Source organism: Rhinichthys klamathensis, unplaced genomic scaffold (genome assembly GCF_029890125.1).
Source record: "Rhinichthys klamathensis goyatoka isolate OS25496 unplaced genomic scaffold, OSU_Roscu_1.1 h1tg000436l_1, whole genome shotgun sequence".
Lineage (NCBI taxonomy): Eukaryota > Metazoa > Chordata > Actinopteri > Cypriniformes > Leuciscidae > Rhinichthys > Rhinichthys klamathensis.
Window position 1 is genome coordinate 858,961 of NW_026606932.1, and position 14,997 is coordinate 873,957.

General features: G+C 42.2%; 2 protein-coding genes across 2 annotated transcripts; one reads left to right on the top strand and one right to left on the bottom strand.

Moving 5' to 3' along the window:
- Nucleotides 1-437: 437 nt before the first annotated feature.
- si:dkey-30c15.17 (crystal protein) lies at nt 438-9,453 on the top strand. Its single transcript, XM_056236002.1, has 8 exons — nt 438-1,159; nt 4,995-5,196; nt 5,286-5,419; nt 5,498-5,625; nt 6,998-7,116; nt 8,134-8,274; nt 8,456-8,628; nt 8,737-9,453. Exons 1-8 carry the CDS (start codon nt 470-472, stop codon nt 9,187-9,189), a joined length of 2,040 nt encoding a protein of 679 aa, XP_056091977.1. The 5' UTR covers nt 438-469; the 3' UTR covers nt 9,190-9,453.
- A 1,170-nt stretch (nt 9,454-10,623) lies between these two features.
- On the bottom strand, nt 10,624-14,070 carry bbs10 (Bardet-Biedl syndrome 10). The gene is made up of 3 exons (XM_056236000.1): nt 13,990-14,070; nt 13,411-13,580; nt 10,624-12,613 (listed from the first exon to the last, which is right to left on the bottom strand). Exons 2-3 carry the CDS (start codon nt 13,578-13,580, stop codon nt 11,029-11,031), a joined length of 1,755 nt encoding a protein of 584 aa, XP_056091975.1. The 5' UTR covers nt 13,990-14,070; the 3' UTR covers nt 10,624-11,028.
- Between the last annotated feature and the right edge of the window lie 927 nt (nt 14,071-14,997).

A 14,997-nucleotide genomic window follows, 5' to 3' on the forward strand; every position in this document is an offset into this window, starting at 1 on the left:
GTTTTCTTTTTTTACATTTTGTATTTTTTTTATACATTCAATGTGATTCTGTTGTATATAAATATACAAAACATTAGCATAGAGCATTGTCCTGTGCATTTACCATATCCTGACCTCTCACTGCCTGTAATCTGATTTGTTTCACAATAGCGCTCTTGTGTGTGAGAGAGACTGAAATGTTTGTGAAATTTTAACTCATTGGTGTCACGTGAAATTCAACAGGCGCACAAGACAGAGTCCGATTCCTCTACATACTCTCTGTTTGCAGATTAAAGATACGTTCGGCAATAACTGGGAATCTACAGCACAAAACTTTCTGCAAACATCTGTTTGTGGATCTGGGCAGCTCAGCTGAGATTCTTCTGTTGAAGTGAGTGGAACTAAACTAACTATCTTGACTAAACTAACTCTATCTTGATTCTTGATCTTGATGGCTTTCTGAATCTACACCTCAGTTTGAAAGGCCATCATGATGTCGTCTGCTACTATAATGATTGTGGTAACGTTACTTTCAATGATGCCAATTGTTAGAGGAACACAAGAAAGTGAAACTCAACAAAAGACCTTCTATGTACACACAACTGGGACTCGGACCATGATGTTTAACATCCCAAATACTGAACAAAATGAAGTACATGAGAGCTTGGATGATGTTTTTCTAGGTGAGTCTTTAAACTCGCTCAAGAGTCTAGAATTATATGCTAGTACTGATGATTTTTCAAGAAACACTGTGGCTGAATCGAGTGATATGCATTCAGCAGCTGATTCCATAACAACCAGAACTGCATGCAATGAAAGTAATTTTGAAGATGATAATATTGTACACAAGGAGCCTGAGATGGATATTGAAGACTTGAATAAGGTGCGATGTGATGGTGAATGCATCATTAATTCGTTGGATAACAGCTTTGATGGCCTGGATGATACTGCTAGTGAAGATCCAGTGGTCACCACACATCTCGGGCAAGTTCGAGGCCGTACTTTGGACAAAGCTCACGTGTTTTATGGCATTCCGTTTGCTGACCCTCCTGTGGGAGATAAACGCTGGACTCCTCCTTCACCCTTGTCACCTTGGTCGTACATGTATGATGCCACATTTCCCCGTCCCGCGTGCATGCAGATGTGTGCTGGGGAGTTCTCTCGGCTGTGTCCTCCTAAGGTATGCAACATTGTAATCATTACACATTTTAAAACCATCCACCTATTAAAATACAGTACATTTAGAGAATTATATGGCTGCATAGTGCACGCATAAAATATTCAGTGTTACAGGTGCTCATAATTAAGGTTAGAGGTTTTTTAAAACGATTAGTCGCCCTGCACTATTTGTGCAATATGGACATAAATAGGGGCCCGAATATAAGATCTTTTGACTTGGGCCTGTAAGCAATCAGTAATGCCCTAGAAACTACACTGAAACATGCATAGAAACACATTTAGAGCACGTCAGCAACTGCATAGCAACCACATATCAACACACTAAGAAATGCTCAGAACACTTTAGCAACCACCTAGCAACTGTTACATGTGTGTCCTGTGTTTCCCCCCGTCATTGTGATTTGGTTGAGTCCTGTGTTTCCCCCGTTCTTTGTGTATTTGGTTCAGTCCTGTTTCCAGTTTCCCGCTCCTCGTTAGTGTTTAGTTTATTCACCTGTGTCTAGTTCATTTGCCCCAGCTGTGCCTTGTTTCCCTTATCTGTTCTCTGTGTATGTAAACCCTGTGTTCTCCCTCACTCCTTGTCGGTTCTCGTTTATGTAACGTTTGTGTAGGGTGTGTTGCTGTTTCCCGTGATCCTTGTTTTGTTTGAGTAAATTATATTTGAATTGGACCTGTTGACTGCTGCCTCTTCCTCTGCCTGCACCACACCCGTAACAGAAGAACCGACCACAAAAATGGACGACCAGATGGAGGCTTTCCTCTTTGACCAAAATGGGGCCTCACTGGAGGAATTCACAGAGGTTTATCTTCACCTGCACCAGGACGTATACTGGGAGGAAGATTTCCTTAAACAGCGGTTCTGGAGAGGTTTGGATGATCCCTTAGCCCAGATACTGTTGCTCGATGACCTACATCTACCATTCTCGGAGTTTCTGGACAGGGCGCTTTGGGTCTGTGGTTCATCCCTCACGGTAACATCAGTCCAGCCAGAGACCGTCCAGCCAGAGACCGTCCGTTCAGAGCAGCCTGCACCGCAGCTTCACGTCGCCTGCCCGCCAGAGCCTGAGCCCGTCGCCTGCCCGCCAGAGCCTGAGCCCGTCGCCTGCCCGCCAGAGCCTGAGCCCGTCGCCTGCCCGCCAGAGCCTGAGCCCGTCGCCTGCCCGTTAGAGACTGTGCACACCACACGTAAGTCCACTCAAGAGGAGACTGCTTTGATGGTGATGTCTACGGCGATTTTGTGTGTGTGGGCTACACACACATCAGTTCTGGCCCATGCATCCAGTCCTCCCGAGCCTTCTCCGCTGGTTCCGTCCAGCCCAGCCGAGCCTTCACAGCCGGTTCCGTCCAGCCCAGCCAAGCCCGCACCACTGGTTCCGTCCAGCCCAGCCAAGCCCGCACCGCTGGTTCCGTCCAGCCCAGCCAAGCCCTCATCGCTGGTTCCGTCCAGCCCAGCCAAGCCCGCACAGCTGGTCACGTCCAGCCCTGCCGAGCCTGAGCTTCCCTGCAGCCCTGCCGAGCCTGAGCTTCCCTGCAGCCCTGCCGAGCCTGAGCTTCCCTGCAGCCCTGCCGAGCCTGAGCTTCCCTGCAGCCCTGCCGAGCCTGAGCTTCCCTGCAGCCCTGCCGAGCCTGAGCTTCCCTGCAGCCCTGCCGAGCCTGAGCTTCCCTGCAGCCCTGCCGAGCCTGAGCTTCCCTGCACGCCTGCCGAGCCTGAGCTTCCCTGCACGCCTGCCGAGCCAGAGCTTCCCTGCACGCCTGCCGAGCCGGAGCTTCCCCGCACGCCTGCCGAGCCGGAGCTTCCCCGCACGCCTGCCGAGCCGGAGCTTCCCTGCGCGTCTGCCGAGCCAGAGCCTTCTCCGCTGGTCCCGTCCAGTCCTCCCGAGCCTTCTCCGCTGGTCCCGTCCAGTCCTCCCGAGCCTTCTCCGCTGGTCCCGTCCAGTCCTCCCGAGCCTTCTCCGCTGGTCCCGTCCAGTCCTCCCGAGCCTTCTCCGCTGGTCCCGTCCAGTCCTCCCGAGCCTTCTCTGCTGGTCCCGTCCAGTCCTCCCGAGCCTTCTCCGCTGGTCCCGTCCAGTCCTCCCGTGCCTTCTCCGCTGGTCCCGTCCAGTTCCCCCAAGCCTGTCTCTGAACCCGTCACTCCCCCCAAGAAAATTTTGGGGGGGGGATATAAGCCACCCTGGCCACCTGAAGTGGCCTCTCCACCCTGGCCACCTGTAGTGGCCTCTCCACCCTGGCCACCTGAAGTGGCCTCTCCACCCTGGCCACCTGAAGTGGCCTCTCCACCCTGGCCACCTGAAGTGGCCTCTCCACCCTGGCCACCTGAAGTGGCCTCTCCACCCTGGCCACCTGAAGTGGCCTCTCCACCCTGGCCACCTGAAGTGGCCTCTCCACCCTGGCCTCCTGAAGTGGCCTCTCCACCCTGGCCACCCGAGGGAAAGTCTCCACCCTGGCCACCCGAGGGAAAGTCTCCACCCTGGCCACCCGAGGGAAAGTCTCCACCCTGGCCTCCTGCACGTCCTGCTCCGCCCTGGCCTCCTGCACGTCCTGCTCCGCCCTGGCCTCCTGCATGTCCTGCTCCGCCCTGGAGGCTTCCTGCTCAGGGTAGGCCACGCCCTCGTCAGCCTCCAGGGCGCCCGCCCCCCCACCCCTATTGAAGTTATACGGCGCGAGGACGCGCCTTTTTGGAGGGGGCGTTATGTTACATGTGTGTCCTGTGTTTCCCCCCGTCATTGTGATTTGGTTGAGTCCTGTGTTTCCCCCGTTCTTTGTGTATTTGGTTCAGTCTTGTTTCCAGTTTCCCGCTCCTCGTTAGTGTTTAGTTTATTCACCTGTGTCTAGTTCATTTGCCCCAGCTGTGCCTTGTTTCCCTTATCTGTTCTCTGTGTATGTAAACCCTGTGTTCTCCCTCACTCCTTGTCGGTTCTCGTTTATGTAACGTTTGTGTATGGTGTGTTGCTGTTTCCCGTGATCCTTGTTTTGTTTGAGTAAATTATATTTGAATTGGACCTGTTGACTGCTGCCTCTTCCTCTGCCTGCACCACACCCGTAACAGCAACGCTGTAGAAACCACAATGCAACATGCGAAGAAACACTCAGAGCACATGCACAACTGTGTAGCAACACCACAAAGCAAAACACTAAAAAATGCTTAAAACACTTTAGCAACCACATAGCAATGCCCTAGCAACAACATAGCAACGTCCTGGCAACCACATAGCAATGCCTTAGCAACAACATATCAATATGATAAGAAAGATTTAGATGACTTTAGCAACCACATAGCAACATCCTGGCAACTACCTAGAAGCCACACATGCTAAAAACACTCAAAAAAATGTAGCAACCACATAGCAACACTCTGAAAAAAATCTATCAATGCCATAGCAACCACATTCCAACATGCTAAAAACACGCAGAAAACTTTAGCAACCACATAGCAACCCCCTGACAACAATCTAGCAATGCCCTAGCAACCATATTCCAACATGCTAAGAAAGACTCAGAACACTTTAGCAACCACAATGCCCTGGCAACTACCCAAACACACTGCAACATGCTAAAAACACCCGAAAAACTTTAGCAACCACATAGCAACCCCCTGACAACAATCTAGCAATGCCCTAGCAACCACATTCCAACATGCTAAGAAAGACTCAGAACACTTTAGCAACACCCTGACAACAATCTAGCAATGTCCTAGCAACAACATTACAACATGCTAAGAAAGACTAAGAACACTTTAGCAACCACATACCAACACCCTGACAACAAGCTAGCAATATTAATCTAAGAAAGGTTTCTTACTGCTGGTCTGAATATGAATCTGGATTTACTGTACACAGGTTAGTGAGGACTGCCTATATCTAAATGTGTTTGTACCTGTGAGCATCAACCTGTCGTTGCCGATAGTAACAGCACTACCAGTGATGGTGTGGATTCATGGCGGTGACTTCATCGCTGGCTCCGCCTCTAAACCTCTGTACGATGGCCGCTTCATCAGTAACTATAGCAACACAGTGGTTGTAAACATGGAATATCGTCTTGGTTAGTGAAAAAGCATTACATTTTCCATATTGGTGTGTGTGCATACATCTGAATGAGCAAGTTTGTAAGATGTTGTGGTCAATGTTTAGGTGCATTTGGCTTCTTAGTCACAGGCAAAGATCCCGATAGCTCTGCAGTGGGGAATTATGGGATTCTAGACCAGCAGGCAGCATTGCACTGGGTCCAAGAAAACATTGCAGCTTTTGGAGGAGACCCAAATAAGGTATCAGAGCGCATAAGGGTGGATGAATGATGACAGTCTGGACATCTAATTGCTGTATATATATTTGCATGTGTGTAGGTTACACTGTTTGGCGAGAGCGCTGGAGCCCAATCAGTGTGTCTTCATCTAATGATGGAGAGCAGTGAGTCTTTGTTTAGACATGCAGCCATTCAGAGTTTACCATTCTCTTTGCCACTGAAAACCAGGTAAAGCACACATAAAACACTCTTAACCTCTTTCCCAAAACCTTGTCAACTGCATTGTGGCCTGGAGCCAATAAATTGTTATAGAAAACAGAAAACATTCAACACACAAACAATTAATTTAGATTAATCTGGACTATTTTTATATAATCATCGTGGATTTATTGCTTGGTGCAGTGCATTCTCTGTGAAGAATAAATACAGTGGCGCCTTTGAGAATCTGGGCAAATCAAGGTATCTTAGCGCATTTCTACTTACCTCTTGCATCGGTTGCACGTCTATGATGCCATGAGCTCCTCCTCCATAGGCAACTTATATGTTTTGGAACGGTGAACTTGGGGCCGGTTGCAGATACTGCTAAGTCTTACAAGATAGTTATCACGTTTTTTTCTTCATAACTTTTTCATGCCAGTTGCATAAAAACGATTAGTCTAATTTGATACCAAAAAGACTGATTGCAACAGCTAGTTGGTTATAGGCCTACTACTAGGCCTACTTAAAGTCCCCATGAAATCAAAATGGAAGTTTTTTGGCTTTTAGTATGAATGTGTTAGCCTTATGTTTATCTATAAGAGTGCTCCAAACAAAAAGAAGGCAAAATTCGCATTTAAAAGATTCAAAACTTACAGTCTCTCACTTCCGCCAATGTGGATCAATGATTTTGATGGCATCACGCTGCACTTCAGCTTCTCATCAGATTTTCTGTCCAATCAAATGCTCTCTGGAATCTAAAGCGTCCCGCCCCCAAATAGATGCTGAAGCTGCGGCTGAAAACGGTCGCTTGTTCACAACTTCACACATTTACTATTTTCTACATGGCATATAGTGTACTATATAGGGGATAGGGAACGATTCAGACAGTGTAAATATGCTTCCCAGTGGGGCGAATTAAGTTTTGCATTAGTCTGGTTTTACGTTAGTGTCACGCGAACTGCCGCAGCTCCGGTCCAGAAACACGATAGCACAGAGTGGATCATATGCGTGAGTTGGCGCATATACCACAAAACATATCGGATCCAGTTGAATTTTGCACAGAATGCTATATTTTAAAACTAAACGCTATTGGCTATTTAAAAAAAAGGGGAGGAGCTGTTCGATATGTCCCGCCCTGTTGGCGTGGAAATTACAACACATTGAATAATGCTGCGCATTTCAAGGCACTTCAGTGGGCCTTTAAGACACAGACTTAACATAATGGCTATGTTTATGCAACTAGACCCTGATTTCTGGATGTTGGAATGTTGTTCCAGGATCAATAAAATATGTTGATCCAGGAACTGTCAAAATCACAGTGACTGTTTAGAACAGAGCCTTAGCCTCCTGAGAGAAATTATGAATGATGATGGTGATAATAATGTTGTTTATTATGTTGTAGATGGGATGCTGTGAAACTGGGCTGGGATTTTGCTAAACAAACTAATTGCTCAGCATTTGATCTGCCCTGCCTGCGCTCTCTCAGTTCACATGCTGTACTCAACGCCCAGGTTAAATCAGGTACACACACTTACATCAGAGTTGTTAATGTGAACGAAAACTATAAAAAATAGTTTTTTGATTAATTGAAATAAAACTGAAATAAAGTAACATAAAATATTAGATGAAAAACGTAAAACTTTAAAAATTAGAAATGTTGCCTTAGTAACTGACTGAGAAAAAAGTTAAGTTGAAGGTTATAGCTAACTAAAACTAAAACCATTAAAAACATTTTCATTACTTGAAATAAAATAAACATTAACTAAAATACACAAAAATTTAAACATATTTCTCATTTTCATTTAGTAATAAAATGGCTAAAACGGAAATAAAAAATAAATAAAAACTATACAGACATATTTCAAAATAATAATAAATTTAACTAAACTAAAATGAAACGATTTTAACTAAAATGAAAATGAAAAATATTAAAATAAAAATTAAACATAAACATAGTATCTCAGTAATACTAAAATACCCCTGAGTTGAAGTAATAAAATGACAAACAAAATGGAATTAGAATTGAATAGGAATAAATATAAAAAAAATGACAAAAGCACATAACAAAATAACTAAAACTTTAACTAAAATAAAATACTGAAGAATAAAAATAAAAGCTAATTCAAAATATTAATAAATATTATAATAGATTATAAATAATATTGAAATAACATTGACTCATAGAGGTTACACACAGACTCATAAAGACACAAAATTGAGGGGTTTGTATCATTCTGATTGGGTTTATTTTGCTTTATCCCTCTTAATACGCAGCTATTTGCCAAATAAATAAATAAATGAACGTTAAATATTAATTTATGCTGAAATTATTTTATTATGTGAACAAAAGCATATGGTGCGATATGGTTTTATCTGGGACGACATTCAAATATACAATTTAGTGAACATTATATAAAAATATAATGCATAATGTTCCGATTGGCCAATTAGAATCAAGGATTTCAGGGAGCCGTGTAATAAATGCATCAGACAAGAATATCAGACATATACAAACACTGAAAATTCTGTCTTTTGAAGGTTCTAAGATCATCAACCCCTTCCATTTCCTAGAGGTCTTTGAGACATGGGGGCCATTCATTGATGGAGAGCTTATCCAGGAACAGCCAATCACAGCCTTCCAAACAGGCAACTGGCAGAGTTACAAGCCTGTTATACTAGGTTTCTGATACTTTCATCAGCACATTCTGGGTTAAATACACATATCTTATTACTATAGAAAATAACTGCTGAAATTTAACCAAAGCTTACATTGTATTTAGCCATTCTATTTTACATTGTATTTTAAATTAAGTAAGATTTGCATCATTTACCTTTGTGTGTTTTCTGGTCTGCACTGTAGGTACAACCTCTGAGGAAGGCGTAGTCTTTGTGTACGGCACTTTCAACCAGTCTGTGTCAGTGCTGGAATGTTTGCTCTACACTGTTGCTATTTTTAAGCAACATGCGTTCAGAATTCTGCACAAATACATTCCTTTCTACCGAAACCAGGACAGACGAGTGATGCTTTCACAGGTAAGACTTCAGCATCCCATATAAACAACTGCAAGACAAACGGCATTCATTCATTCATTCATTCATTCATTTCTTACAATGTTGGGCTTTGGGCCTGTTTTTTTGTAGATTGTGACAGATTATGTGTTTCTGTGTCCGGCTCGATGGTCTGCTCGTTCTGGAGTAAGAGCTGGCGGATCTGTTTGGTTGTATGTATTTGACCATGCTCCTTCTGATCCCAGCATATGGGCGGGGCTTCCGTTCTGCTACAATCACACCTGCCATGGGGCAGAGCTTCCCTTTCTGTTTGACTCCGGCCCCAGCACAAACTTCACATTTACACCTCAAGAGAGCCTTCTGGCCAATCGAATGGCGTGCTACTGGGGAGCGTTTGCCCACACGGGGGACCCAAACTCTCGAAGTGAACAGACGCACTTTTGCAGAAAGCAGAGGCTTGCTGTTTGGCCACGGTACACGGCTACAGAAGACTGGCCCATCCTGAACCTGACTCTACAGTCACACCCACAACACGGGGACAGGGACCATTTCTGTGACTTCTGGGACCAGCTGGACATCTATTGAGACACACAAGATCATGGCTCTGACCGCATCTATCTAAATCTAATATCTAACAATTTTGACAAACCTTTGACTCTACTCATACATATATAATCAGTGACAGGGCCAGTACTATATTAACAAGATGTTATTTTTAAAGTACATTACCATGCATGTAACAAGATGTTATTTTTAAAGTACAAGTCTCTTATCCTCACCAAGGCTGAATTTATTTGATTATTTGATACAGTAAAAACAATGATATTGTGAAATATATTATTACAATGCGCAACGTAACTGGTTTTTTTTTTTTTTTAAGTGCCCCTATTATGCTATTTTAAAGGTTCCCAGGTTTAAATGCATCCAAGGTAAGAAATACTGACGACACGTTTCGGCAGTTCAGAATCGATTCTTTCTTATAGGAGACAATATCTCATGTAGTAATATGTAGTTCACTTTGAAACTTTACATTTTACATTCACAAACAGCTATATTACACACTGCATGAAAGGTATCATATTTGAAAAAGCATAATGGGGCACTTTATAATTTATTCCTGGGATGGCCAAGCTGAATTTACTGCATCAGTATTTAGTGTTACATGATTCTTCAGATTTGGTGATCAACATTTCTTCTTATTATCAATATTGAAAACAGTTGGGCTGCTTAATATTTTTGTGGAAAAATTTTCAGGATTCTTTGATAAATAAATAAAAAACCCTATTTATAAGAAATAGATATATTTTGTAACATAATACATGTCTTTACTGTCACTTTTGATCAATTGAATGTGTCCTTGCTAAATAAAAGTATTAATTTCTTTCCAAAATAATCTTACTGACCACAAACTTTTGAATTGTACTACTTTTATTGGCTTAATTTTTTAAAAACAACTGTTTTGTTTCTACAACATTAGCCAACAATGATTTCAAACTTTTTTTTAAACTAATTGAAACAATTTTGTATTTCAGTGTTAACTGCATATGAAACTGTTTTACAAATATTTCTATAAATATTCTATTTGAACTTATGTTCAATAGAATATTTTATATAAATAAATATAATACAATCTCTGAATGTTTTTGAATTATATAACAAAATATCAAAGCAAGTGGCATTTATTTAAAAGAAAAGGAAAAGAAAAAATTAGTAGGCTTTAAATGCGGCTGTTCTACAAGGACATCAAACATCTAATAAAATGACCAGGTCGTTTAAAGTCATTGCAAAAAGGGCTCAAATATTTAAAGTTAGTTCTGAGAGAAGGTTTAGCAGCATTTGTTTGCAGATGCCACTTGATTTTATGCATGTATGTAAAGCAAGAGCATTCAGGTGTTTTTAAGCGTCCAATACTTTTTGGAGCCACTTCATTCACGGATGAACGAATGACACGGATGTTTCCACCCCACAGGTCTTGAGTTGCAGCAGGAACGGAGCTTTGAAACAGTTTTTTAAAGCTGTCATGCGTCCGAGACAGATGCTGCAACATCGCAAAAACACCTTGGCTCACACACACAGTCTGGTCAAGCAATCCTGGTGCTGGTGCACAAAGAACAACTGTGTGTGTGTGTGCGAAACCGTTCCAAGACAGGCATAGCGATGCCCACCAAGTTGCACACGTCTACAGTACTTTAGCGTCACGAGGTGTTGAAGAGGTGGATGAGAGAGTGTTTCTGCAGCACTGATGTTGAAAAGCAAGTCCAGCTGGGCCGAGTCGACAAACTCAAGTAGAGCGATGTGGTTCAGTGGAGCCCATTGCACCACACTTTCCGGCTGCTTCACGGATGAGAGCAGCACATGCACCTGTAAGTGGCACAGTGAATAGAATTTACACACAACATTATAGGCTTGGATATTCAGTGCGGCTTATGCATCTGTTCTTTGAGTGGAGTTTGAGTGCTCTTTCATTCCTTCCTCCTCTTCCTCATCCTCCTCAGAGTGTGTTTGTGGGCCGGTGCGTAGTGGAGAGCGGGTGTGTAAAATAGCCCCTACACATAAGAGTCTGTGCAAACACTGCAACACAGAAACAACCAGCTCCTGTTTACCACTGACCGACTCCAGACACGGTGCCAATTCAGAACTCTCACTAAACCCGAGCCCAAACTTTAGGTCTGGCAATTCCGACCCTTGCAATTTGGCCCGTTCCAATTGCTTAAGATCACTTAAGACACATGTCTGGATATTCAAGAAGCTTCTTTGATTGAGAGAGTATAAAGTTCTAGGCACACACAACAAAGCCTCTGCCAGCAGCCTACAGCACTCTGGGTCACCACAGTTACGTTCGTTCAGCAGGAAATGATGTAGCAAGAACTCAAACATGCCACCAACGGGAAGCACTCCACCTCCACACATAATTCCACCCCACAGGTCTTGAGTTGAAAGCGTCCTTTGTGATTGGTCGGCAGCAGGAATGGAGCTTTGAAACAGTTTTTTAAAGCTGTCATGCGTCCGAGACAGATGCTGCAACATCGCAAACACACCTTGGCTCACACACACAATCTGGTCAAGCAATCCTGGTGCTGGTGCACAAAGAACAAGTGTGTGTGTGTGCGAAACCGTTCCCAGACAGGCATAGCGATGCCCACCAAGTTGCACACGTCTACAGTACTTTAGCGTCACGAGGTGTTGAAGAGGTGGATGAGAGAGTGTTTCAGCAGCACTGATGTTGGAAAGCAAGTCCAGCTGGGCCGAGTCGACAAACTCAAGTAGAGCGATGTGGTTCAGTCGAGCCCATTGCACCACACTTTCCGGCTGCTTCACGGATGAGAGCAGCACATGCACCTGTAAGTCTAATAAACTCAATAACTTTTGCTTCATGATGTTCTCTGTACGGTGCAGCCAGTCTTCTTGAACACATATGGATATGTTGTCACCTGCGGTAACAATAGTAGGCCCAAAACTCTCATATAAAATGAGTGCTTTTACTGGTCCTTGTAGTTCAGTCCACACCGACCAATCACGTGTCACAACCAGGCCTTCAATCACCTCTGAGGAGCCGATAGGAAGTCCTGTCACTGACGTATGCAGTAAAGAGAAGTGCGAATGTATGAATGAGATTGTTTCTACTGCGTCTTGATCTTGACTGACTTTGTGGTAGAACTCACACAGGACTCGTTTCAGTATTTCAGCCTGACCAATCGCCACTCTTCCAGAAATATACCCACCAATCAACAATTCAAGGATGCTGCCCTCCTGTTTGTAACTATGGCGACTACAGCACAATGAGGCATATGGGGTAATTTTGTGTATTATGGCTTCATCCAACTCCTTCCGGCTGACAGCGAGAAGGCGATTAGCAAGATTTCGAAGGCCAGGGCCAGTCCATAATCTTTTACGGTGCATGTGAGCAGAGTTCTGAATTCCTCGTAAAAGTGCGGCCAGCAGGAGAATGAATGACTTTGTGCCGTCTCCAGTAGCTTTAGCATGTGCACACATGCAGTCCAACACCATCCTAAAGAACAAAAACAACAAAAATATGCTAAATAAATCCACATCATTGTCATTTAATAATAATTAATATACATAAACCCTGAAAAATGTCAGAACTGTTAGTTTCTCTCTAGTTTTAGGCTTTTAAATATGAATACCGGTACATATATTTTACATATTTGTTTTCATACTAGACTTGCCCTAAAACCATACATTTAATAATATTTTATATCTAATTCATTCTATCTTTCTATCTATGTATCTCTCTCTCTATATATATATGTATATATATAGAGAGAGAGATAGATAGGTAGATACATATATGATAGACAGACAGATAAATACATAGATAGATGATAGACCGACAGACGATAGATAGATTCTTTTAATCGATTAAATAAATCAAAAGTGACAGTACATTGTTACAAAAAATCTATTAATGTTAATCTATCTAATTAATCTATCTAATGCTGTTGTTTTGAACTTTCTATTCATCAAATAATCCTGAAAATAATGTATCATGGTTTTCACAAAAATATTTAGCAGCACAACGGTTTTCGAAATTGATAATAATAATAAGAAATGTTTCTTGAGCAGCAAATCAGCATATTAGAATGATTTCTGAAGGATGTGACACTGAAGACTGGAGTAATTATGCACACAAAAAAAATCAGCTTCACATTACATGAATACTTTACATTTTAAAATACATTAAAATAGAAAATAAAAAGGTATATGTAGAATGGAATATGATTCAGCAAACAAAACCATACTCCAATCTTGCAGTTATGAGCTTTTTTTAAAAGAGAGTATGGGCACCTGGCCATCGGGTGCTCCAGGTGTAGTGCGCAGAGAAGGCGCTGTCCGTGTCTACTAACGAGTGTTTCTCCTGTGTCTCGAGTGAACAACACACTCCCGCCGCCAGGACCGAGACAGCGACGCACGACACACTCCAGCGCTGCGAGCACACACACACACTCCTCGAGCATCTGCACGGAACACAACAAAAACCAGCAAGCACCTATCAGCAACATAAAGCAATATGCGCAAAGACACAAATGATACATCATATTTCCAATGAACTAGCAAACTTGTGTGAGCACTTATTAGCAGCACATATGTGATGCAGACAGATGCACACGCCACCAACGATTTCAGTGATGTTCGTCATATAATTAATAATAACACTGGATACAAGTTACAGAAGAAATAGAAAAACAAGAAGCCAATGAACTGAACCAAAACAAACCCAAAAACTACATGTCGTGATCGAATCATACAACTTAAAACAAACTGAACAAGAAATAAAAGAGGGTTAATATTGATTTAAGTGTCAGGATACAAGATATAAAAACGATCACTTTAACCTGTGTAAAATTATTTTGAAATGATGAAAACCTTCTAATCCGGTGAGCATCCTCTCAAGCTTCATGCAGTATCCAGGCGACGCTCTTCTTCTACCATGTGTTGTTGTTTTTCCTGCCAGCATGGCGGAATATACTGACACCTACCGGACAATATTAATGATGAAAGTAATGTAAAGAAACATTTTATTGCACATACTTCCTTTTGCATAGAAATGATTTGATATGTTCCATACAAACTGGCACATTTCATAATTTCAGTTTCAATAAAACATGTTGAACAAAAATCTGTTAAATAAACATTTAAAAGTCATTTAGGCGTATAATAATACAGTTCTTTGTCTACTACCATTAAACTATGATACACATTTTAAACACTAAAAAAGGAAAGTTTAATGAGTAAACACTTTGTATTTCATTGAAATGCACAATATCAAGCCATTTCTGTGCAAAAGGAAAAATTAAAAGGACTATAAATTAAAAAAGGTAGGCTAATTGCGACATTTAACTAAGGACATGTTTTTCCTCACAGTTTATCTCATAATTCGGTAAATGCTGAGGAAAATGTCAAAAGTGCGAGTCATTGCACTCGGAATTGCGAGGGAAAAAAGTCAGAATTTCAAGTTTGTATCTCACAATTCTGCCTTTTTCCTCTTAGAACTGAGAGATATAAACTCCACAATTGCGAGTTATAAAGTCCAAACTACGTGATTTGAACGCGATAAAAAAAGGCAGAATTGTGAAAAAGTCACAATTAGCCTTTCTTTTTAAATTTTTTATTCCGTAGCAGAAACAAGCTTCAATAATATGTAGCCATACTCACTCAAAAATATACAATAGTAGGCTATATTTTTGACTATTTGACTGACAGAGTGTGTTGGAAATTATGACGGGTGGCAATGACATTTAGACATTTCTATGTATGTCCTACAAAGATTTGGGGAAACAATGCTTAATGTGACCCCTTTGCAAATATTTTCTACATTCCTGGTTAAAACCTTTGTCATAATGTCCATATGGTTCCACCCACTGCTGCCCAGCT

Bases quoted from the DNA above. Each gene is read 5' to 3' on its own strand.
- si:dkey-30c15.17 (XM_056236002.1), top strand. From the start codon at position 470: ATGATGTCGTCTGCTACTATAATGATTGTGGTAACGTTACTTTCAATG. The intron at 5,626-6,997 runs GTAAAGCACACA...ATTATGTTGTAG, and splicing joins TCTTTGCCACTGAAAACCAG to ATGGGATGCTGTGAAACTGG. The intron at 8,275-8,455 runs GTTTCTGATACT...TCTGCACTGTAG, and splicing joins TTACAAGCCTGTTATACTAG to GTACAACCTCTGAGGAAGGC.
- bbs10 (XM_056236000.1), bottom strand. From the start codon at position 13,580: ATGCTCGAGGAGTGTGTGTGTGTGCTCGCAGCGCTGGAGTGTGTCGTG. The intron at 12,614-13,410 runs GTGCCCATACTC...TTTGTTCTTTAG, and splicing joins CTGGAGCACCCGATGGCCAG to GATGGTGTTGGACTGCATGT.